General features: G+C 49.0%; 1 protein-coding gene across 1 annotated transcript; it reads right to left on the bottom strand.

Moving 5' to 3' along the window:
• Positions 1–3,441: 3,441 nt before the first annotated feature.
• Positions 3,442–24,772, bottom strand: GNA15 (G protein subunit alpha 15). The gene is made up of 8 exons (XM_081076826.1): positions 24,629–24,772; positions 24,208–24,361; positions 17,298–17,482; positions 13,288–13,442; positions 12,491–12,619; positions 9,815–9,944; positions 8,472–8,625; positions 3,442–5,634 (listed from the first exon to the last, which is right to left on the bottom strand). Exons 2-8 carry the CDS (start codon positions 24,350–24,352, stop codon positions 5,408–5,410), a joined length of 1,125 nt encoding a protein of 374 aa, XP_080932952.1. The 5' UTR covers positions 24,353–24,361; positions 24,629–24,772; the 3' UTR covers positions 3,442–5,407.
• Between the last annotated feature and the right edge of the window lie 318 nt (positions 24,773–25,090).

Raw genomic sequence — 25,090 nt, forward strand, 5'->3', positions numbered from 1 at the left:
GCAAATTCAGGACAAAAGTAAAATGCTGTGAGTGAGCAAAGTTTGACTAACGAGGTGGAGCTGTCCAACAGTGACCTCTCCCATCAAGAACCTGCTGCCCAGGAGGAAGGCTATCTGTGCCTCATACCTTATTTAATCTTACCATCAGCCCCAGGCTGCAGAAGAAAAGCCACCTCTAGAATCAGCCCCGGACACACAGCTCTAATAACACAAGCATACACACAGAAGGTTATTCATTGTTATTTGTAAATGCAAAATATTAGAAGCACCCCAAAAGTCTGTATACAGAGAGAAGCTGATAGTTTATGCTGTACCCAGAGTGTAGCACTAAGCAGCCGTGAAGAAGAACAAGGACGATCTCTGTGAATGGAGTGATTTCCAGGTCATACTGTTAAGTACAAAAGAGCACAGGTTGTGTGGTACCTTTTGTGCAATAAAGAAAGGGGGATAAAATATACACTTATCCACTCATTTTTGCAAAAAAAAAAAAAAAGAAAAGAAAGAAAGAAAAACCCACAGGAAAGATAAACCAGGAACCAATGAGATAGGTTACCTACAACAGATGGGTGGGATTGAAATTGAAAAGAGGAGGGAATGATACCTCAGAGTGTCCCTCTTTGCATTGTTTTTAAACTTTGTTAATGCTTCCTATCGTCAACAATAAAATCCAATCAACAAGGATGGAGAAAAAGAGCTTTAAGAATAGGAAACAAATGAACCTAATTGCATTTCAAATGAAAAACATGACTGCACAGACGTAGAAAAGAACCAACCTGGTGCAACTTTTGGACCCGAGCACTCGCTCTAAAGACAAAAGGAACTGCAGAGATTTGGAACTTTGTTTAGCAGACATGTTTTTGGGAGTGGTATGGAGTTAGTGATTCTGAAACTATCGTGTGAGTTATGGGACTGAGCACAGTATCAAGTGTATTGATAGTAAAAGCCAGGTCTTCATTGTAAGAGAAAGATGTAAATATGAAATGGGGAACCGGGGAAGACCCCCCCAGGACTAGAACAGGATGAAAGTGTCAGCGTGGACTCATAATTTAAACAAAAACCTATTTCCTGACTCTGTCCACTGAGACTCCCGAACAGCAATGAGCACATCAAACAGCTAGATCTTGGCTTCTCAGTATCACTCCCTTAAAAAAAAAAAAAAAAAAAAAAAAAGAGGGAGGGAGGGAATGGGGCAGGAAGAGTGCAAGATGAACAGGGTGCTAACACGTTAGTGGGTCAGAAAGGAAGGTAGTGCTCGGAAAAGGAGGGGGACCTGTCAGAGACATCCAAGGGACTCGGGCTGCTGGCCCAACCTGGAGTGATGAGAGTGTCAGCAAGGAATGATCTTAAATCCATAGAGACAGGAGCTGGGGGAATGGGGGGGAGGGGCAACGAAGGGGGAGAGGGGAAGGGGAGGCGGAGTTAGTGTTTAATGGCAACAGAGTTTCAGTTTCACAAAATGAAAAGTTCTCAGGTGGATGTGGGGACAGTTGCACAACAGTGTGAATGTACTTAATGTCATTGAGCTGTGCACTTAAAATGGTCAAGATGGTACATTTTATGTTGTGTGTATTTTACGGCAATAAAAAAAATTGGGGGGGGATCTTTCCATATGACCCAGCAATTGCACTCCTAATCATCTACCCAATAACAGAGTTAGAAAAAAATCACCCTTTTTGTAACCATCATGGCATTAGTTGATCTAGGCAAGAATCAACAATAAATGCTAAAATCATTGGGTGGAAGTTTGCTGGGGAGCAGGATATTTACATAATCTCAAAGTATCTTCCTACAGATTACATATTAATTACAAAGAGAAAAAGATCTTGAGAAACCAGGGGAATGTCCTCTTAACCAAGGGATCCAAGTAAACATCATCCGGAATGCTATAAATGAACATGGCACCCTGAGGACACATCCCTTCTAAGATATTCCCGCCAAAGTGCACAGCCTGCATCAGACCATAAGGAGCCATCAGACAAACCCAGTGAGGACATTCCACAGAATAATAGGCCTATGCTCTTCGAAAGAGTCAAGGTCATGAAAGACTAAAGGAGACCCTAGACTCATGAAACTAAAAGCTGTAAGTGGTCCCCAACTAGGTTCCGGAACAGTAGAAAAGTTTCTGTAAAAGACGATATTGGGACAACTGAGGAAATTTTTCTATGGGCTGTGTATGAGATGATATTACGGCACCAATGCTAGATTTCCTGAACTTGGCCATCGCCTTCTGCTTATATGTTATATAAGAAGGTGTTTTTCATAGGAAATACATGGTGTTTGGAGTAAAGGTTCATGAGGTCTCCAACTTTGAAATTATTTAGAAAAATTAAGAAAAAGAATGTGTATATTCTCTATAGAATATATAATATGCTTTTAGATTATGTTTATAGAGAAATACAAAGCAATAGGTTAACCATGGGCAGATGTAGCTCAGGGGTCAGCAAATCTTTTCTGCAAAGGGCCAAATAATTTTGGCTTTGAGGATCAGACAGTGTCTGTCACAACTCCGCCCTCCATAGAGAAAGCTGCCAGAGATGATATGTAAATGAATGGGTGTGGCTGTGTGCCAAAATTTTATTTACAAAAACAGGCAGAGAGCAGATGGTTTGCTGACCCCTGACCTACATAGGATAGACAAGAGTGCATTGTAATAATACTTTTGCAACTTCTGTAGGTTTGAAATATTTTCAAAATAAAAAGATGAGTGAAGAAAATGTGGATTTCCTAACTTTGTGGTCCGAGTGTCTCTCTAAATATCATCTTCCTTTAAAAGGAAGTAGTGCTCCTTGGAGAAATGGCCGAATGCAGAACTAGGGCTAGGAAAGTATAGGACAAGACAGAAGCATCTAACTTGTGCCAGAACTATGAACTCTTAAGACCACCGGGGTCATGTCAACAGGACTGAAGAACTGACTCGAATTGGTTTCCACGGGCCACCAGCCAAGGAACGCCTGGGGCTATCAGAAGCTGGAAGAGGCAGGAAGGATCCTGCTCTAGAGCCCTCAGAGGGAGTGTGGCCCCGCTGATACCTTGATCTCAGACCTCTGGCCTCCAGAATTGGGAGAAAGCTTTCTGTTGTTTTAAGCCACCCAGTCTGTGGTACTTTGTTACAGCAACACCAGGAAACTAATACAATACCTGACCAGCACTCTTCAAAACTGTCAATCATCAAAAACAGGGAAAGTCAGAGAAACCATCACAGCCAAGAGGAGCCTAAGAAGATATTGATGGCTAAGTGTCATGTGGGGTCCTGGATGGGCTTCTGGGACAAAAAAAGGATATTAGAGGAAAACTGAGGAAATATGAATAGAGTATAAACTTTAGTTAATAATGTGTAGTATAATTATAAATGTCTATTACAGTGTTTTGCACACATGAAACTAATAAAAAAATCATAGGGAAGAGAAAAAAAAAAGAAAACCAAATACCAAACAATGCTGAAACATTAGAAGTATTTCCATTTAAGACAGAAACAAGGTAATGTTACCTACTGTTAATTCTAATATTCAGTACAGGAGATCCAAGATTATGTAATATAGTAAGACAAAAAAATAAATGTAGGCATTGGAAAGGAAAAAATATCTTTATGAAAGAAAAAATACTTTCATTTGTTCTTTTAAATGCTGATGAGAGATCTATTTATAAATCTTATAAATTTCTTATAAATACAAGATCTATTTCTTTTTTATGCAAAATACTTGGTGATCATAGTCAAGTCAAAATACTCTCCATTTGTTCTTTTAAATGGTGATGAGAGTTCTTTTTTTATTTCACTCATATATGGGATCTAAAACTGAAAGCAACAAACAAACAAGACAAACAAACAAAAACTCATAGACACAGACAACAGTTTAGTGGTTGCCAGAGGGAAACAGGGAGGAGGGGAGGTAGAAAAAGGTGAAGGGGTGAAATACATGGTGACGGAAGATTGGACTTTGGATGAACATACAATGCAATATACAGATGATGTATTATAGAATTGTATACTTGAAACCTATATAATCTTATTAACCAATGTTAACCCCAGTAAATTCAATAAACAAAAATAAAAAATAATGTGTCAATGTTGGTTCATTAATTGTAAAAAAAAGTACCATATTAATGTAAGATGTTAATAATAGGGGAAAGTGGGTGTGGTTTTATAAGACAACTCTGTACTACCTTCACAATTTTTCTGTAAATCTGAGACTATTCTAAAAAGTAAAGGTTTTTAAGTTAAAAAAAAAAGTGTTGAATGAATGATAGAATCTTGACTCTGCCGTCCCCCTCTACATGTGTGACCTTAGTCAAATGACTGTTTCTCTGTGCCTCCGTTTTCTCAGCTGTAAAATGGGGCTTGTGATACATAGGGCTTCCCTGAGGATGGTGGGATACCACCATCTGGAGTAAGTGGAGCCATCATCTTCATCTTCATCACAGATGGGTGGAGGCTGCTGCTGGAATTTTGGGTCAGTAGCAACAGAGGGTGGGCTTAAATATGCCACCTGCCAGGGAGGGAGGTTGGACACCACCTTCTGCTCAAAGTGCACACCTCCCCGAATAGCTTTGGGTACTGTGCCCTGCACAGGGGGGTGGACAACAAGTAGAACTTTTCTCCTTCCTTCTCCATGTTTCTACCCCACTGGGGACAGGCGACCTGAGAATGGACTGCGGGGGGGATAAACAGGACACCCCTAAAAAATCATAAGTCTCCAGAATGTCATTTCTTTAATGTCCACCCCGCAGAATATGAGGGAATAAATACAGTAGGTTTTAAGATGCAGTGCGCCCGGCCCCCAGCCTAGGAAGGAGGGGCGTGCCTGTGGTCCTTGGTTTCCCTTGTCTGCAAACCAGAACAGGACACACTATGAGCCGCGAGGCTCTGAAAGGATCACTGTTTTCCAGGGTTCTCTACCCACCCCAAGAAAAGGGAAATCTCTGAGCTACCCAGACCTCAGGCTGGGAGATACCATCTCCTTCCGCCAGGAGGCGCCAGAGTCCGGTGCCTCGTCCTGAAAGTCCACTCCCCCATCCCCGGGGACGTGCATCAGCCCCAGGGGGTTCTAGACTGCTGCCCAGCAGGGGACGCACCCCAAGGTGAGGTTCCTGAGAGAGTCTCATCCACCCAAGTCCTACATCCTCTGCTCTCTTCAGCTTTCCTCCACCCTGGCATCCCAAATGGCCATTATGCTCCCTTTCTGAGGAGGTAAACTGAATAAAGGGAGGGGACCCCAAGGGCTGTCCTGGCACGGGGCAGAGAAGGGAGGGGGGGCGACTGGCCTTCCATTCCCGACTCACTCGTGGCGCTTCTGTCACCTGGGCCTGGAACGACAGGGGGCATCTGGGCTCTCTGAGCACCGCCCCCTCCCACGAGGCCCCGCCTGCCACGCACAGGTCTGAGCCCGGGGGTGGATGGCTAGGGTCTGGGTCACAGCAGGTTGATTTCATCCAGGTAGCGGGCCAGCACCGAATCCCGCACGTCCTTGAAGACCTTGCGGATGTTCTGTGTGTCCGTGGCGCACGTGTAGTGGCTGAAGAGGCGCCTGGAGCGCGAGCCCTTCTTGCCCCCGTCGGCGCCATCCGCACAGCCGGCGTACATGCGTGTGTACATGTCCAGGATGAACCTCTTGGCTGCCTCCGCGTCGCGCTTCGGGCCTGGGGAGCAGGGGTGGGGGTAGTCAAGGCACGAGGCTCCTGTGGCGGTCAGGTGACCCTCCCTCACCGGACCAAGGGGGACTCTGAAGACTCTCTTCCCGATATGGGCGACTTAGGGCTTCGGGGACCCCAGGGACGGCCACAATCTAGCACGCAGATCCCGTCTTTATCTTTTTTGCTGGTCGCATGCCTCAGGCCTAGCTAATGAAGCGTCAGGCTGGAGGTTGTCACATGACCTAGGATGGACCAACGAGCCTCAGCTCTGGGACTCTGGGTAGAACTGTGGTGATGGGAGACCCTCTCTCTTGGCTGGGCTTGGAGCTGGGGGGAATGGGATCCTGGAGCTGCAGAGACAAGCTGGTGCAAATGGGGAAACTGAGGTCAAGAGAAGTAGAGGAGATGGCCGCCCTGGTGAGACACATGGGCTGCTGTGTTGAAAGCACAGAGTGACTTACAGGCCCAATGCCTGGCTCCGCTACTTATTAGTTGGACTGCCTTATAGATTAATCTATGTAAGCTCTGTGAGCTCAGTTTCCTTGTTTGTAAAATGGGCATCAGACTAGTCCCAGGCCTCCCAGAGTTGTGAGGATTCAATGTAATCTTGTTGAGGGCGCTGGAATCAGCACTCAGAAGCCTTCCTGAGTGTGTGCTAGCGTCGTCCTTTCAGAAAGACAGGTTGCTTAGTGGTTAAGGCCTGCCGGCTCTGAAGCCAGAATGTCTGGGTTGGAATCCTGCCTCTGCCACTCACTGGCTGTGACTTTTAGCAAGTGGCACCTCTCTGTGCCTCAGTTTCACCATCTCTAGAGTGGTGAGAAGAATGAGTCTTACTACACAGGGTTTTTAAATGAGGATTAAACAAGTCAACATGCGAGCGTGCTTCCATCAGTGTTACATGTGTTAGTTGTTATTGGTTTATTATTATTATTTATTATTGCCACAAGTTTACTTAGTGTAGAGGAAGGAAGGGCTGAGAGCCAGACGTTGGCACAGGGTGTTCCAGCCTCTTTGGCTGGGAGAAAAGGATGGATCATGAGGGTTCCCCGTGACCTGAAGGGAAGCAAACAATCCTCAAAACTATCCACTTCATCCTTGTTCCCAAACTCTCCAAGCCATGGTCCCCTCCCAGGGCTGCTCAGCTCAGAAGCGGGTGAGGGGTGTCCAGGCCACCATTCTGAAACAAGTTGACATCTGTTGCCCAGACCCTGACTCTTGTGGTTATGATTGACTGGGATTGGTCATGTGGTCTCCGATGAGGTCAGGGAGTCACACCCATGATGACGTCACCACTAAGGGTTTCAGCACTGTTGTTGATTGTGTATTGGGATGAATAGTATTCCCCCAAATTCATGTCCACTCAGAACGTCAGACTATGACCTTATTTGGAAATAGGGTCTTTGCAGATATAATGAGTTAGGTTGAACTGAAGTCATTACTGAATTAGATTGGGCCCTAAATTCAATGACTTGTGTCCTTATAAAACGGGGGGGGGGGGGGGGTGCCGGTTGGCTCAGTTGGTTAGAGCGCAGTGCTTATAACACCAAGGTTGCTGGTTTAATTCTCATATGGGCCAGGTGAAAACAATGACTTGACTTGGAGCTGATGGGTCCTGGCAAAACACACTGTTGCCCAATATTCCCCAATTAAAAAAAAAAAAAGAAGAAGAAGAGACAACCAGAGACAGAGAGAAGGCCATGTGACAATGGAGGTAGAGATTGGCTGAAATCTCTACCAATCAAATTTCAGCCAATCTCTCATTGGCTGAAACCCTGAGACAGCTATGCTATGAGCAGGCCCTGGATTAAGAGATACTAGAGGGAGAGGGGGAGGGGGAGGGGGAGGGGGAGGGGGAGGGGGAGGGGGAGGGGAGGGGAGGGGGACGGAGGGAGAAAAGAAGGAGGAGAAGAGGGAGACAGGAGGAAGGGATGAGGAGGGAGAGGCCGAGGAGCACAGAACCACCAGATACATGATGCAAGAAGCCATCTTGGAAGTGTATCTCCGATCCCAGCCACCCTAGCTGATGCCACATGGATCACAGATGAGCTTTCCCACCTCAATCCTTCCCAAATTCCTGACCCACACAATCGTGAGCCAAACGAAATGGCTGGTCTACAGCCCCTAATTTTGGGGGGAGTTTGTTACTCAGCTGAGATACTTCTAGAAGCTCTCTTTATCCTCACAGTGGCACTCTGGGGAAAGTACTAGCTAATACACCCCTTCCCAGGACCAAAACTCTGTGTCCCTTCTGGAAGACACACGAAATGATGCCCAACACATACCGTACTAATTGGCCCTCGGGTTGCACCCAAAGTTTGTTCCCAAACATGTGGTACGCCTCATGATTAATATACACGAGACTACACAAATCTATCAGTTACAAATGCAACATGAAAGAGGGTTGTTGTAGTTATGAAACTGAGCCATGTGCTTTGGAAAGCCTTGTTCACAGGTCAGTCAAAGATTATTTTAAAAATCACTATCAACTATGAAAAATTAGAAAAAGAAAAGTTTCAAAAATCTAAGCAGATTCTGGAAATAGTTGTCAATGCCTTACGGGTATGGTTTATGTCCAGTAGAGCCACACTCCAAAGATCTATAGTCTCCAGCTTTTCAGAACCCCTTACTTTAAGCAATTGTGAGTATGGAGGCATCTGTTATTCTCTCCCAATTCTAAAGATGGAGAAACTGAGAACAGAGTGAGGTTGGGCAGTGGAATCTGGGTCTGGGACTCAGGTCTGTCCAATCATATTTAAAATTCCACTGACTCTGACCTGGACAAGCATCTCTCTTGGGAGCTGCTTTTAGGAGGTGAAGGGTATAGAAAGTTCTAAAATACTCACCCTGGAAACTGGGGAAGTAGGTAGCCAGGTGGGAGGTGGGGATCTTCTCCTCCAAGATGTCAGTTTTGTTGAGGAAGAGGATGACAGATGTGCTTTTGAACCAGGGCAGTTCCAGGATGGTGCCAAACAGGGCCAGACTCTCTTTCATTCGGTTCTGGGTTGGGAGACACAGGCAAGTCATTGCTCCAGGCGGCCAACTCAGCACAACACAGGAGCCCTCCCCCAACATGGAGATGGGGCTGTCAGCCCACCACCCAGTGTCTTGGGGTGCCCCCCTTTCTGCCCAGCTGAGTCTAAGGGGGTATGGCCAGCTGCCTGTGTGTGCCCACATGGTTTTGTGCCTCTAGTGGTTTGACTACTGTCCCCGTCCCACCCAAATTCATGTCCACCTGGAACTTCAGAATGTGACCTTATTTGGAAATAAGGTCTTTGAAGATGTAATTAGTTAAGAAGAGGTCATACTGGAGTTGGGTGGCCTTCAGTCCAATGACTGGTGTCTTTATAAAAATGGGAAATTAGGAAACAGACATGCAGACAGGGAGGAGGCCATGTGAAGATGGGGGCATAGATGGGGTGGTGTGCCCACAAGCCAAGGAACGCCAAGGACTGCCAGGAAACCACCAGAAGCTGAGAGAGCGTGGAACAGATGCCCTCTCAGTCTCAGAAGGAGCCAGCCCTGCCGACACCTTGATCTCGGACTTGCGGCCTCCAGAACCGAAAGAGAATAAATTTCTGTTGTCTCAGCCCTCAAGTTTGTGGTCATTTGTTACAGCTGCCTGAGCAAACTAGGACGTCTTGTGTGGCTCAATTCGAGCAAGAGCTGTGTCAGAATGACCTCAAACTCTCCTGTCTGATTCAGTCTGAAAGTCAAAATTATAACATCTCCCCCTCAGATGCCCGAAATATCTATGTGAAACTTTAACCACTGAAAGTGCACATGTCAGAGATGATAGTGTGCCCAATCACGTTGGGTGTTCATTAGAAGAGGTCACAAAAGAAGATAGATCCTCATCAGTATTTCTGAAGGAAAGTGTGATGTCATCCAAGCAGTGTGACAATATTCCCGGGATAGCTTGCGTTGTGCTTGCAGGGGGCTGTGTCTCGGGACATGGGTGTCCCTCTGTGTGTGCACATGTGTGTGTCACTGGCAATGCAAATATTTGTGGATCTGAGTCTTGGGGCTCAACGGTGTGATCATGAAAGAGTGAAAGGAGAGGCTCATAGCCACGCCAGACACACTCAGGCCCTCCCAAGAGTCGCACTGGGGCTTCCTGCTGAGCTGTGGGTCTGTGGGTCCCTGGGCCCATGGAGGGTGAAGAGCAGAGGAGACGGCGGCCCCTCACCTCTTGGTTGTTCTCCTCCAGGCACTGGTCATACTCGCTTAGTGAGGCCAGGTAGATGAGAGCGATCACATTCTCGAAGCAGTGGATCCACTTCTTTCGTTCTGACCTCTGCCCCCCGACGTCCACGATCCTACCGGAATTGTCCCCTTTCAGAGCTTAAACCTAATCAGGACCCCACAGTGTGGCACCCCAGACCCCAGTCACATCTGGGACATGCCAAGATCAATATGACTAACAGCAAGAATGGGGGCCCATGCCTCTTATGTGTTATTGCATTTCACCTCCACGGGGCAGGTATCTCCATGACGCCTGTTATACAGATGAAGAAACTGAGGTGCAGAGAAGAGAGGGGACTTTCCCGAGCTTCTACTTCACTGGGCTGCCTGATTTCTACTCCCATAAAGAAGAACAGAAGGTCAGACACATCTGGAGTCTGCCCTGGTTCTGGCTGGGTGGCCAGGGGGAAACTGCAGACCGTCTCCACAGCTCAGTTTCCCCATCAGTGAAATGGGGAAGCTGTATTCTGGCTGGCCAGGGGAGTGTCCAGTGGCCACACAAATGGGCAAATGCCATCCACTCTGTGTGTGACCCATGACAAGGGCCCTGCCTCCACCCTCACACACCACAAAAAAAGCCTGACCCCCTCCCGCCTTCCTGTGCTCTCGTCTAAGAAATGTGGGTCACTGATAAACCAGCCCTAGGGATATGACCGACTGTTACTCAGGCAGGAACAGGAAATGCCAAAAGCCTCAGAGCAAGAAGGGACTTGCCCCACTATACAGGAGGGGAAAGAGGCTGGGATCCCCGAGACCAATCCCTCATTGCGTCAGACTCCCTCAACCCCCCAGAGTGAGATGTGGATGCAGTGGTTGAGAGTGGGGTTCTGGAGAAGGAGACAGACGTGGGTGCACTACTTGCCAGTCTCCCTTCTCAGAGTCTCAGCTTCCTCTGAGCCCTCACTCCACTGATTAACCTCTCTGTCCTTGGCCTAAGAACCTACTCAAGTCTCCCACCTAAACATCCCCTCCCCAGCCCGGCCCTCCCTGTGAAAAGTCCCAGCCTCTACCTTCACTCTTAAACTTGTATCCACCCATCCACCCACACACCTGCACATCCACTGATGTATCCATGTACCTCCCCATCTACCCATCCATCCATCCATCCATCCATCCATCCATCCATCCATCCATCCGTCCGTCCATCCATTCACCCACCTGTCCTTCCATCCATCCACCCATCTATCCATCCATCCACCCATCCATCCACCCACCTGTCCTTCCATCCATCCACCCATCTATCCACCCACCTGTCTTTCCATCCATCCACCCATCTATCCATCCATCCATCCATCCACCCATCCATCCACCCACCTGTCTTTCCATCCATCCACCCATCTATCCATCCATCCATCCATCCATCCATCCATCCATCCATCCATCCATCCATCCATCCATCCCCCCACCCAACCACCCACCCATGCATTCACTCATCCATCCTTTCACCCACCTATTTATTCTCCCATCTTTCCAGCTATCCTCCCACATCTACCAACTTCCACCCTGGCCTTGATCTGATCATCACTTTGAGAAAGGAGCCTCAACCTCAGCCCTTAACCTTGTGGTGTTCTCCATCTAATGCAGGAGACCCACGGCAAACAGATAAATTATGAACCTTCCTGGAAAGGACTATTGCAGAGGCCAGAAAAACATGTTTAGGAATGGGGTGGGGCAGCCAGGGAAGTGAGAAACTCAACACGGTTGGGTTGTACACAACCCGTTTCTAGCCATCGCCCTGCACCCCCCACAGCTGCCTGCCATCAGCCCACAGACACGGAGCTGGCTAAGGTCACCAGTGACTGTGTAACTGCCAATCGCAAAGTCCCTCCTCTCACTGCGTTCTTCCTCACCTCTCCTTGGGCTCTGACTTTGCTCACCACTGTCTGGACACCGTCTTGCTGCTCAGTCTTCCAGCTCAGGCCTGTGTGCGTCCAGCCACCTCCCAGATGCCCCAGACCCCTCAGACTCAATGTGTTCAAGAACTTCGTCGTCTTATCTAAAACCCCCCACCTTACAATCTACCCATTCACCTTGATGGGAAACCTGGGAGTCCTTCTTGACTCCCTACTCTCATTCCCACACTCATCCAGTCCTGCCCATTCTACACCAGAAACGTTTATTGCATTATACCCTCATTTCTATCCCCAGAGCCACTGCGCTGACCCTTACTAATCCTTCCTGCTTGGACCATGGCCCTTGCCTCCTCCTGACCCCTAGTTTCACCCCCTCATTGACTACAGGGATCACTCTCTGAGCTTCCCCAACCCCAAATCCGTCCCTCTGGCACAGCTGTGACCACACAGTCTCTGTTTCCTCCTGCCCAGAAGCCCCTCAAGAGTCGGCACTAGTGAATTCCTACTCATCTTTCAATGTCGTAATGCCAATGTCCCCTCCTCTAGGAAGACCGCCCCTCCTGGAGCTCTGGTGCCTCACTCTGGGCTCTCCATGTCCTAGTCCAAACTGCACAGGGGGCTGGAGGTGTCTTTGTTCAGTTTTGCCTCCTTCAGCCTGGAAGCCCATTGAGGGCTAGGGCTAGGAGACTCCTACTTATCCCTCAAGGCCCCAGCTGCTTTGCCCATCTTCCTGGGAGCCCTCCCCACCACAGGGGCTGCACACTCACCGCAGGTTGGTTTTCTGCACGGAGAAGCAGTACTCATTGATGCCGGTGGTAGGCATACGGCTGCGAAGCACATCCTGGGCCGTGGGGACATAGCCCTCCTCAGTGATGCGGTCCAGGTGCGACAGGTAGCTGGGGAGCGAGGAGCCCTGAGCCCAGCCCTAAAGCCTCCCTTGGCTTCCAGACCCACCCCCCAGGGTCTGCTGGGGGAGGAGAACCCCCCCCCCAGGAGAGGCCAGGATATCTGGGGTCTGCGGGTGGCCCAGAGTACCACCCTGAGGCCATGAGAGCATTGGGGAGAAGCAGCTTCACTCCCCCATGATGGTGTAACCTCAAGAACAGCCTCATGGGGGAGGAGCTGTCACCCAGGAGGGCATTGCCCCCCTGAACAGTGATGGCTTGGGAGCAAACCACCCTGGATGGGTATTACTGTGTCATGATGAGCAGCATCACCCCAGAAATGGTGTCACTGGGGGCAGCATCAACCCAGGAGCTGTCACCCCAGGAATGACATCACCCCAAGAACAGGGTCACTGAGGAACAATGTCACCCAGGGTCAATGTCACTCCAGGAACAACCTCACCCTAGGGACATCACCCCAGGAACAATGTCACCCCAGGGACAAGATCACCCTGGAGCATGACTATTGCACAGCCAGCCTGAGATCCCCTCTGTCCATGTGTGATCCTGGGACTGGGTCTCCGATCACCGCATCTCAGCCTGCAGCTCAGCTCAGTGCTCGCCTGGCCCCCTGCCCCCGCCCCACCCCCCATGCCTGCCACCCACAGACCCAGACTCACTACACGGCTGAGTCAAGCAGGTGGAACTCGCGGCGGCGCTCATAGCAGGCCCGGATGCCAGCGTCCCTCCACAGCCACTGCATGGCCATCGCGTAGCGCTTTTCAAAAGTGGTCACTTTGTAGGGGTCCTGGCTCATGACCAGACTGGCATGGAGCTGCAGGGACAGACAGAGCTGGTCAGACGGCCTCCAGACAACCCAGCAAGCCCCCTTCCCCCCTTTCCCCGCTGCCTCACTTCTATCCCAGAGCCCAGTGGAGTCCGTGCACACCCCTGCACATTCTCACTTCCTCTGCTTCCTGTGATGTGCTCCGTCATTCATTCATGCATTTACCCACAGAGGAAGCACGGAGGGAAAGCACCAGCCCCACTATGAGGGGCAGCAGAGGGCGCAGCTTCTGGAGGACGACACAGGATAAAGACCATCACCCGTGTGCGCTGAGCGACTCCTATGTGTGGGGCACCCCTCCTGCTCTTTATAAACACGGTACCTTGACGCCCAGGAGGCAAGTCCCTACACGTGTCCCCATTTTACAGATTAGGCGACTGAGGCACGAGAAATTCAACAACTTGCCCAGGTCAGCGGGAATGGGTAATGCCTGGGTGTTTGTGAATAGCCCTGTGTAGGATCAATTAAAAAGTCTGCAGCCTGTTATGGGCTGAGTTGTGTCCACTACCCTTGCCCTCTGCAAATTCTGTGTTGAAGTCCTATCCCCCAGGACCTCAGGATGTGTCTGTATTTAGAGATGGGGGTCTTTACAGAGGTAATCAAGTTAATGAGGTCGTTAGGATGGACCCTCATCCAATATATGACTGGTGTCCTTATAAAAAGAGATTGGGGGCCGGCCTGGTGGCTCAGGCAGTTAGAGCTCTATGCTCCTAACTCCGAAGGCTGCCGGTTCGATTCCCACATGGGCCAGTGGGCTCTCAAACACAAGGTTGCCAGTTCAACTCCTCGAGTCTTGCAAGGGATGGTGGGCTGTGCCCCCTGCAACTAAGATTGAACACGGCACCTTGAGCTGAGCTGCCTCCTGGATGGCTCAGTTGGTTGGAGCGTGTCCTCTCAACCACAAGGTTGCTGCTTCAACTCCCGCAAGGGATGGTGGGCTGTGCCCCCTGCAACTAGAAAACAGCAACTGGACCTGGAGCTGAGCTGCGCCCTCCACAACTAAGACTGAAAGGACAACAACTCGAAGCTGAAAGGCACCCTCCACAGCTAAGATTGAAAGGACAACTTGACTTGGAAAAAAGTCCTGGAAGTACACACTGTTCCCCAATAAAGTCCTGTTCCCCTTCCCCAATAAGAGTGGGACAAAAACATGCACGGAGGGACAACCACATGAGGACACAGGGAGAAGACAGCATCTGCAAGCCAAGGAGCGAGGCCTCAGGAGGAACCAACCTTGCTGACACCTTCATCTCAGACTTCCAGCCTCCAGAATTGTGAAAAAATAAATTTCTGTTGTTTAAGCTCTCCAGACTGTGGCACTGGTTGTGGCAGCCTGAGTGAGCTCATACATAGCCTGAAAATGTATTGACTCCAAAGTTTTAAAAAACACAATCAAAATGAATAATAATTTTTAAAGCAAAAATTAAGAGATACATCCTTCTAAAAATTCAGAGTAAAAATTATATTCAGTGAAGGTCCTGAATAGACCTTAATGTGCTTTAAATGAAGTGAATGTGGGTTCTTTGCTCTTAAAAGACGGGAGACTGGAAATGAGACAAAGATGTCCACTCACGCCATTTCTTCCTCTTTTTTTTCCTCTCATGCCATTTCTAATTAACACTGCACTGAGGTCCCAGCCAGGGAAAAGAAATGAAAGGTGTCAGGTTTGGAAAGGAATAAATTACACTGTGGTTATTCACAGATGACATGACTATATGTAGAAAACCCAAACTAGTCTAGAGATAAACTATTAGAATAAACAAGTGAACTTAATAAAGTCCCCAAATGCAAAGTCAATAAACAAAAACCAAATGTATGTCTCTATAATAACCACTAACTGGTGGGAAACTTTTAAAATTTAAGTCCCATTTATAGTAGCATCAAAAGATAGCAAATACCTAGGGATAAATCTAACAATAGATGTGAAACAAAGAAAGCGCTCGTGTCCAAAATATACAAAGAATTTGCTACAAATCAGTAAAGAAAAAAAAACTGAGGAACTATACTTTTTTAAATGAACAAGAAACAAAAATTTAAATAATGGGCAAAGGATTTGGACAGTTGCTTCACAAAAAAAGAATATCCAAGTGTCCAACAAACATAAAAAAGTGTACAACCTCATTATTAATCAGGGAAATTCAAACAAAAACCACAATGAAATACCACCAAACACCCAAAAGAATGTCTCAAATGAAGTGACAGACAGCATCAAGTGTTAACAAAGATGTGGAGGAACTGGAACTCTGCATGTACTGCTGGTGGAACTGTGATTTGCTACAATTACTTGGAAAACAGGTTGGTGTCTCCTACTGAAGTTGATCGTACACGTCCCTTATCATCCAAATCTATTTCTAGGTAAATACCCAAGGGAAATGCATGTATTTGCATAAAATATATGTAGATAACCCAAATGTCAACAACATTAGAATGAATAAACAAATAAAACGTGGCATACTTTTATTGTGAAAATAAACAAATCACAACTATACCCCCCAAAATGGATGAATCACAGACATACCAGCACCAGATGCCAGACAGAAAAGAACATTCTGGAAAAGTCCAGAAAATTTGAGGTAAAAAAACAGGCAACCACGTATGGTGTTGGAAGATGGGATAGGGGTTATCCTTGGGGGAAGCCTCCTTCTCATCTATAAAATGAAGTAATAGCTGAAAGAGGTTATTGTGAAGATTAAATAATCATATCACCTGCTAACACTGGAATGAGGTTACATTCCAAGCACTGTTTTGAAAGCTTTGGGCACTTTTCATTTATTGTATTCTTATATCAGTTCCACGAGGTAGAAACCACCAACCCCTAATCGCTCTTCCAAAGTCCTTGCAAAGTCCTTCCAAAGCTCAGATTCACAAATCAGAAGCTTTCAGATTCTGATGGCTATTATAAGCTATTATTCTGATGGCTATTATAAGGAAGAAAACAAACAAAAAACAGCAAGTGTTGGTGAGCATGTAGGGAAATTGTGCACCGTTGGTGGAATTGCAAAATGGTACAGTGCTGTGGAAAACAGTATGGTGGTTCCTCAAAAAATTAAAAATAAAATCACCATATGATCCAGCAATACTACTTCTGGGTGTTTAATCAAAAAAAAATGAAATCAGGATCTGGAAAAGATATGAGTATTCCACACTCCTTGCAGCAGTATTCTCAACAGCCAAAAGGTAGAAACAACACAAATGTCCGTGGACAGGCGAACAGATAAAGAAAACATGGTCCATCTAGACAATGGAACAGTGTTAGGTCTCTAGAAAGAAGGAACTTCTATAATAGTCAACAATGTGGATGAACCCTGAGGACATCATGTTAAGTGAGACAAGCCAGAAACAGAAAGACAAATACCATGTGACCCCACTTACACCCAGAATAGGCAGAGCCCAGGGAACAGAGCAGAACATGCTGGGGGAGGACGGTTTCCCTTCCTTTGGGTAGATAGTTCTAGAACTCTGCTGCACAACATCCTGCCTCCAGTTAATAATATCGTATTATGCACTTAAAATTTAAGAGGGTAGATCTCATGTTGAATGTTCTCACCACAATAAAATAAAATTAAAAAAAAAATTACTGCAGCCCCTCCCAGCAGTAATCAGTGTTGATACCTCCACCAGGGAACAATCACTCACCCAGGACTCACACCCGCACTCAGTATCATGGAGTCCAAGCCTCAAGCCCTGGAAATGCATGGGGGGAGCTGTTCTTCACAAAGACTTAGGGGTCCAAGGGGACACAGCTGTGCCCTGGGGGTCTGAGGAAACATAGCCTAGACCTGAGCATCCTAAGGGACCCGAGCCCCCAGCGTGGCACCCACATGGCAGCCCTGGGACGCTCACCTTGTTCTCCGGCCTGCTGAAAGGGATCTGCAGCCGGTCCATGGCCTCGATCATGGCCCGCATGGACACGAAGATGTTCTGGTAGACCAGCGGCCGGAAGCCCTTGCGGTCCTCCTCTGAGTAGCCGGCCCCATGGATGATGCGCATCTGTTTGATGAACGTGCTCTTCCCGCTCTCGCCCGGGCCTGCAGGGTCACGCCATCACTCAGTCCCAACCCGGGCCTCCCAGGTTCAAGTCCCTGCTCAGCTAGGGCCACGCTCTGGGACCTTGGGCAAGGAAGTGCCTTCACCACCCTGTGCCTCAGTCTCCCCACCGGTAAACCGTGGATCGCGATAGGCCCTGTGCCTGCTAGATGGACGTGAGAGTGAATTCATCGTAAGGTGCTCCTAGTAGGGGTTCGCAAACTACTGCCCTACAAACAAATCCAGGCCGCTGCCTGTTTTTGCAGGGCCAGAGAGGTTTTACAATTTGTATGTTTTTTCCATTTCTAATACTTTTCATGGTTCCGGTTTTTACACTTTTAAATGGTTGAAAGAAATCAAAAGGAGATTGGTTTGTGACACATGAAAATTATATGAAATTCAGGTTTCAGTGTCTGTCAATAAAGTTTTATTGGCACACAGCCACACCCATTTGTGTACAATTGTCCACGACTGTTTTCTCATTACATGAGAAATGGCAGAGTTGAGTAGTCAGACAGAAACCCTCTGCACACAAAGCTGAAAATATTTACAATCTGGCCCTTTACAGGAAGTTTGTGGACCCTCGCTATAGAGCATGCCTAGACACAGTAAAACCTACATTAGTGGTCACTATTATTAGTAGTATTAGTGTTTGCCATAATTATAATTGCTATTATTGACTATAATAATTTCAGGTAGAAAAACTTTAATGAAGGAAATGAAACAGGACAAATAGATAATGAGAGTTTAGGTGACTACTATGGCTGAGTGTCAAGGAAGGCCCCTCGGTGGAGGTGATTTGTGGGGTTGAGATCTGAAGGCTGGGAAAGTTGCTCTCGCGCCAAGATTTGGAGAAAGGACACACCCTGCAGAGGGCACAGCCCATGCAAAGGTCCTGGGGCAGGATAGTGCCTGGTGTATTGGACAATGAGGAAGCCTATGTGGTTGGAGTAGAGTGAGTGAGGGAGAGGGAGGGAGAAGGTGAAGGCAGGGAGGGGATGGGGGCAGGTCGTGCAGGGTCTGTGCGGAGGACGGGAGGTGGGAGCCCTGGAGGGCTGTGGGCAGAGAAGGGGCTGGACCTGACTCGTGTGCTCACAGGCGCCCTCTGGTGACTGCTTCAGGGAGGACAGACGGGGTGGGGCAAGGGCAGAAGAGATTGCACTGATCCAGGCTGGAGACCATGTGGTGGACCCAAGAGCTGGCCAGATGGGGACATATTCGTGAGATATTTAGGAGACAGAGTCACCACCACTTTGCTGATGGACCAAAGCAGGGAGAGGGCTCCTTGCAGGGTCAGCTGCAGAACTGGCAGGGCCCAGTGCAACACGAAACCACAGGGCCCTTCTAAGGGAGGGGCACTGGGGGGCTGCCGGAGTCGCTAGCACACAAAGCCAGCCCTGGGTTCATGATAACAATTCTGGAATCTTCAAGAGTCTGGGACCAGAAGCTCAAAGACCAAGGCTCAGCTCCCTGCTGTCTGAGCTCTGAAATCTCTCTCTCTGTGCCTCTGTTTTCTGTCTGTAAAATGGGTGTGATAGCCTGGTGGGAAGTGAGGCCGGGAGACTCCTCCAACTTCTGGTCACCTGGCCTGGCTCCTGGGGGCATTGAGGGGGTTTTTCAGGGACAGGAGTGGGCATTGGTGCAGGAGGAACCGGAAAAGCCACAAAAAGGGAAGGGGTGGCCTGGTTGGAGTCCAGAAAGAGGAAATGGGAACAGGGGGAGAAGGAGTGGAGAGTGTAGGGAGCAAAGAGAAGGGGGTGCCATCTTGCATCACCCCCAGGGGCTCCCTGTACCCTGTCCACCCCCAGCACATCTGAGGGCAAGGAGGGCAGGTCTGGGTGGTTCCAGGTGTTATAAGTCCGCTGGAGTCAAGGTCCAAGAAACAGAGAGGCTTAGTGAAGGACATTAGTGAAGGAATGAAATTGGGAACACTGGTGGGAGGGGGTCAGGGGTGCCTGGGCGGACGGTATTCCTTCATGCTCATCACCTGCTTTTGGTCGCGGTCCTGGGGGGGAGGGTCTTTGATTTTTAGTGTCACTCAAACCCACAGAAGTGTTTAGGAGTAAAAGGCATCAGGTCTTCAATTTACTCGCAAACAGTTCAGAAAAAAATAAATATGTATGTATTAAATACATAAATGTATAGTAAATAAATTATTGCTATAATCATGCACTAAATAAAAGTATGTACATACATACTTACACATAACATATACGCGTGTGTATATTTAGTGGGGAGAAGAATAAAGGAAATATGGTAAAATGTTAACATTTGCAGAAGAATCCAGGTGCAACTTTTCTATAAATCTGAAAGTATTTCAAAATAAGCTAACAAAGTATTTCAGAAAAACAACTCTAACTGCAGTGTGAGATCCTGGATTGGATACTGGAACAGAAAAACAGCCTTCGTGAAAAAGATAGTGAAATCGTGAAATCCACTGTCTGGAGTTTAGTTAACTGTGATGTGACGGGAAGGATTCCGTGTTAATTTCTCAGCTGTGACAATCACACTGTGTGCTACAAGCTGTGGACATGAGGCGAAGCTGCTCAGGACTGGGGCGATTCCATGTACTATCTTTACAACTTGTCTGTGCGTCTAAAATTATTCCCAAATAAAAAGTTTCCTTAAAAAAAAAAAAAAGCACCCCATAGGTCCACAATCTGAAGCTCTCCAATGTGGGGCCATATGTGTCTTTGGTTCTGAAATTTCTTGGACTTTAGGAAGGGGACAGGTCGAGCTCACTGAATATTCCAGAAGTGAAACATCTGAATGGCAGTCACCAATATAAACCCACAGCTTCACTTCCCACTGACAAACCTGGGGAGACTGACCAAGCTTAGATGGTTTGGCCGTCGGGGGATAGCAGAGCTGGCTGAGCCTGCATGCCCTAGAGAGCTGAAAGTGTGAAGCACCATCTGAGCCAAGTCTCCGGGCGAGAGAGAAGGCTCTTGGCCCCACTTTTCAGGTGGGGAAACTGAGTCCCAGATCAGTTGAGGAGAGTGCCTTGGGTCATGCAGCTGGCGAGTGGCCAAGCTGGGACTCAAACCCAGTTCTGTCTGAGCCCAGAGCTCATGGGCTTTTTATTCGTCATATGGGGAAGTCCCCCATGTGCTGCCTAAACAATAGCAACAACAATGAAAATACCAATCGTTATCAGCAGCGGCACAGTAAGCCTGATTTAAACTCTTGGCATCAGCCAGGACTGGGGCCAAGGCACTCTGTGTGTGTCCTCGGTCAATCCTCATAAGATTCCTGCTGTTTTCCCATTTCCAGGGGACACATGGAACCTTAAGAGGTGGTGTGCCTTTGCCAGGGTCACATAGCTAGTGGGGACGCAAGGACTAAAGTCAAGCCCTATGGGTCCTTCACCCACAGAACGGGACATGGCCAGTCGGCTGGGTCAGGCGTATCTAAATATCCGTTAATGTGGTGTTTCTACAGATGCTCAGAAGCTGGATGGCGCCTCTGGGTGCTGCCACAGAAGGCGCTGAGACCTACAGCAGGAGACTGCACGCTTTGACCTTCCTCTTGGTGGCTTTCTAACTCTCAGACCTCTGGTCTTCCCAGAAGCATAGAGAACAAAGATCTCAGGAGGCAACAGTTAACTTTGTTGTAATGCACTGATTCTTTTTCTCTTCTGTTTTATTAAAGAAAAAACAATCCTGGCCTCATGAGTGGGTCACAACCTGAACTCTGAAAAACTCCTTGGGTGGAACCCCCTCTTTGTAGCCCAGGCCTGTCCTGAAACCACTAAGGAACCCGGAAACTCTGCAGCTTCCCGCCACCCCACTCCTGGTCTGCTTCAAGAACCACCACCACCACCCCACCCCGGCCCCTTATGGGGCAGGGGGCTGCTGCGGGGAGAGCTGTGTCCACTTGGCAGGGGCCTCACAGCCCAGACAGGAAGTGATACTTCCTCCTGGGGCGGGATGAGGAAGTGGAACCAGCAGAGCCAGGAGGAGCTGGGCCAAGCCCTGGGCATCACGAGACAGCGTGTGGCTTCTGCCACGGAGACAGCCGCCTCAGGCCCCCACCTACCTCAGGAAACAGGGCTTGTGGGGCCCAGGAGCCAGGCTGGGCAGCCAGGCACTGGAAGGCAGGAGGCTCATCTTCTATGCCCTGCTCTGTCTCAGACTGGCCACTGACCCAGACCACTTCTGTTGCTTCTTAGGCCTCAGTTTCCCCATCTGTCATGGGAGTTCTATGGTTTTTCTCTTCCGAGGCATGTTGACAGGTTGGTCAAGCACACAGGCTTGGAACTGGAATTCTAGGCTCCCATCCTGGCTGTGTGACTTTGAGCAAGTCTCTTCAGCTCTCTGGGCCTTGGTTTCCCCATCTGCAGTCACGAGCAGTCCCTACCTCAGGTGATATGGACAAAGCTGGCTTCATTCTGACTTTTTCCCCTCCCCAACATGGTAATCGCTTCCTGTCAGGTTCAGACACCCCTGGCCCCTTGGCCTCCTTTCTTAAAAGGATCAGCAAATCTCCAGGAAAAAAATTACTTTGCATTCAATTCCTGTTTTCAAGAAGGGAGGGAAGTGTGGAGGTGGCCCTTAGGGCTGGGATGGGGGTGATCGAAACCGTCAGTGCTTGGGTACACAGGCAACCTCCTCTCTCCCCTTCCCCTCCCCACACGAGCAGAACAGGCTTCCTGATTTGGGGCTGACTGTGCAGTGGTCAGAGTGGTGTGGGGCAAGGGACGTTCCCAGCTCCAGGAAGATATGGTACAGCTCTGGGGGAAATTGCCCCTGGATCAGGATTGAGTCATCCATTCATTCATAAAGCATGCACTGGGCATCTGATATCTGTTAGTTTCCTTGTACTCCTGGGCTAGATGCTGGGAACACAGGAGTGAATAAGACAGACGTGGCTCCCACCCTTGTATTGTTTGCTATATAAACAGAGTAAACTCTTAAGAGAGTATCAGTGAGTGAGTGCTATGAAGAAAAATTGAGCAGAGAACGAAGAAGGATGGGCCTGTCTTTGCAGGCACGGCATTCAGGGAAAACTCTGAGGAGGTGACACTTGAGCTGAGACCTGCCTTGAGTGAGAATGCCAGCCATGCAAAGGCTTGGGTGACAGTGAGAATTCTTGGCAGGGAGAATGGCAAGTGCAAAAGCACTGAGGCATGGATAAAGGAACATTAATGTGTAAGGAAAAATTACTAACATCGATAAAACCCTAGCCTGATGGATGAAGAAAAAGGACTGAAGACAAAGAATGGGAGAGGGGACATCACTACAGATCCTACAGATACAAAAAGAATGACAAGGGAACATTATAAACAACATTATGCCCATGAATTTGACAACTTCGAAGAAATGGACAAATTCTTTGAAAGACATCAATAACCAAAGCTCAATCAAGAAGAAATAGATAGCTTAAATTGGCCTATTTATTAAAAATAATAAGTGACATATTAACGTCACATATATTATTAATATAATAATAGCCTACCTATTAAAGAAATCAAATAGAGATAGCTATTAAAGCAATTAAATTCTTAATCAAAAAGCTTCCAGGCTCAGTTTCACTGATGACGTTACCAAACGTTTAAAAAAAAACATGAAATATTCAATGAGGAGCAAGGAAGCCAGGTGGTTGCCACTGAAAGATTACAGCCAGTAGAAGGAGCTGGGATCTAAGTAGTCAAGGGGGTGGCAGAGTTTGGATTTATGCCGTGCCAGATTTCCTTGGAGAAGTAAATGTGGGGAGGATTCTTTCACCTAATTCAGCAAGAGGGAGCGATGTTAGAGGTTGGAAGGGTCCTCAGTTAAGGTGCAGCTCCTGGGGGTCCTGTGCTCCCACTTTCTTATCTCTTTCCACTCCTCAGGGCTTTCCACCAAGCAAGGGAAGAGAGAGGTGACTAGACAGATGACTAGCTTCTCTGCCCTGGGCCAGGCAGATGTGACTTCAGGACACCTGGGACCTTCCCCAGCCCCCATTCAGGGCTCAGGGGGTGTGGGTGAGTTTCCAAGGTCAGCATCCCTGGAGCCATACACAGGGCAAAGTGGTTGGGGCCATGGACACATGTGGGCGATGACACCTGAGGTTTCAGAGGTCACAATCTCAGAGCATCACAATCCACACCATCCCCCTACTCCCTCACCCTGTTTAACTTTCTCCTCGATCTTCTGGCTGCCAGAAATTATTTTATCTGCTTTTAGTTTACAGGTTTAATGTCTGTCACCTTCTCCAGAAGAAGAGGAGGCAAGGACAACTTCCATCTCCTATGCTGCTGTGTCCCCAAGAGCTACTCCATACATCTTGAATGAATGAATGAATGAATGAATGAATGAATGAATGAATGAATCAGAGCCTGTTGGCAATGCTCTGCCCTCAGGATTCATGCTAATAAATCTCCAGAATCCATGTCAAGCCCTCCCTTGCTGGCCTGCCATGCAGGGAGAGGGACAGGAAGGCCGCCTGGAGATGGAGGGAGAGGGCAGGGCTCCTGAGCTCATAGTTCCCTTCCCATAACACACAGCCGGTAGGACGTGCTGGGCCTGCCAGGCAGGAGCTGGGCCACCGGGCCACCTCCATTCTTGCAGATGCCCTGCAACCTGGCCAGGCCCACTACGTGCCCCTTTGGACTAGGACTGGGCCTCTCTGCACTTCGGCCTTCTCATCTGGCAAATGGGTGCCCAGGCCGTCCGGACAGGTGGAGGCGAGGACCCCCTCCTCCAGCTCTCCTCCCGCTGCCCATCCAGCTGGACCCAGGGCTCACCCAGCAGCAGCAGCTTCAGCTCGCCGCGGTCCCGCTTCTTCTGTTCCAGGAGGGTCTTGTTGATCTCCTGGTCGATCCGAGCTGCCGTCTTCTCGTCCTCCGTCAGGCACCAGGGGCAGCAGCGCCAGGTCAGGGAGCGGGCCATGGTGTGCGGCTTCAGAGGGCACAAGGAGGCATGGCCCCGGCCCCCAGGGGAGGGCACCCCCACCCCGCCGGCTCCGGGGTGGGCTCCTGGCAGCCGGGCGTGAAGGGGCCTCCCTCTTCTTGGGGGTCACCCCCCCCAAACCCGGGGACCCCTGACTTCCCGGTCTGGGGCACCCGGGTGGCCCAGCTCGGCCTGAGTGCAGGGCACAGGACGGGCTCGTTCGTGGGGAGGAGGAGAGGGGTGCGGAGGCTCAGCGTTCCCCACCCATCTCCAGACCTGCCGGGCCCTGCCAAACAGGTTGATGGTGGCGGCGAGGAGAGGCGGGGAGGGGTGCCCCTGGGGAGGGCGGAGCGGCCTCGACGAAGGGCCCCAGCGCAGTCTGGGTCCCGGCAGCCTGCTGGGCCCTCCTTCCTCATTCTGGAGAATGGGTGTACGCCGTCCTCCCGGGGCCTCTGACCCCGCCCCGGGCTGTCCTCAGACCCACCCCCAGCCCCTCCCCGCCAGGCCTCAGAATACCAGCAGCGGAGGACCTACTGCGGCTCCTACTGTTTCAAGTGCATGCGAGTGTCGGCTTGTTTCACACACATCGCCCCAGAGTTACTGCGATCACCCCCATGTAGATGAGTAAACTGAGGCACACATCATGATGCGACTTGCCCCTGGGGCAAGGCTGGGACCAGACAGAGCCTGGAGCCGGATCTCACCCAATGTGCCCCAGGGTCTAAAAGCTGACCACGC

Source organism: Rhinolophus hipposideros, assembly GCF_964194185.1.
Source record: "Rhinolophus hipposideros genome assembly, chromosome: 16".
Lineage (NCBI taxonomy): Eukaryota > Metazoa > Chordata > Mammalia > Chiroptera > Rhinolophidae > Rhinolophus > Rhinolophus hipposideros.

Coding starts and splice junctions, on each gene's coding strand:
- GNA15 (XM_081076826.1), bottom strand. CDS start 24,352: ATGGCCCGCTCCCTGACCTGGCGCTGCTGCCCCTGGTGCCTGACGGAG. Junction 13,443..17,297: donor TCAGCAGGCCGGAGAACAAG/GTGAGCGTCCCA, acceptor CTGTCCCTGCAG/CTCCATGCCAGTCTGGTCAT. Junction 9,945..12,490: donor GTGCAGAAAACCAACCTGCG/GTGAGTGTGCAG, acceptor CAATTCCGGTAG/GATCGTGGACGTCGGGGGGC.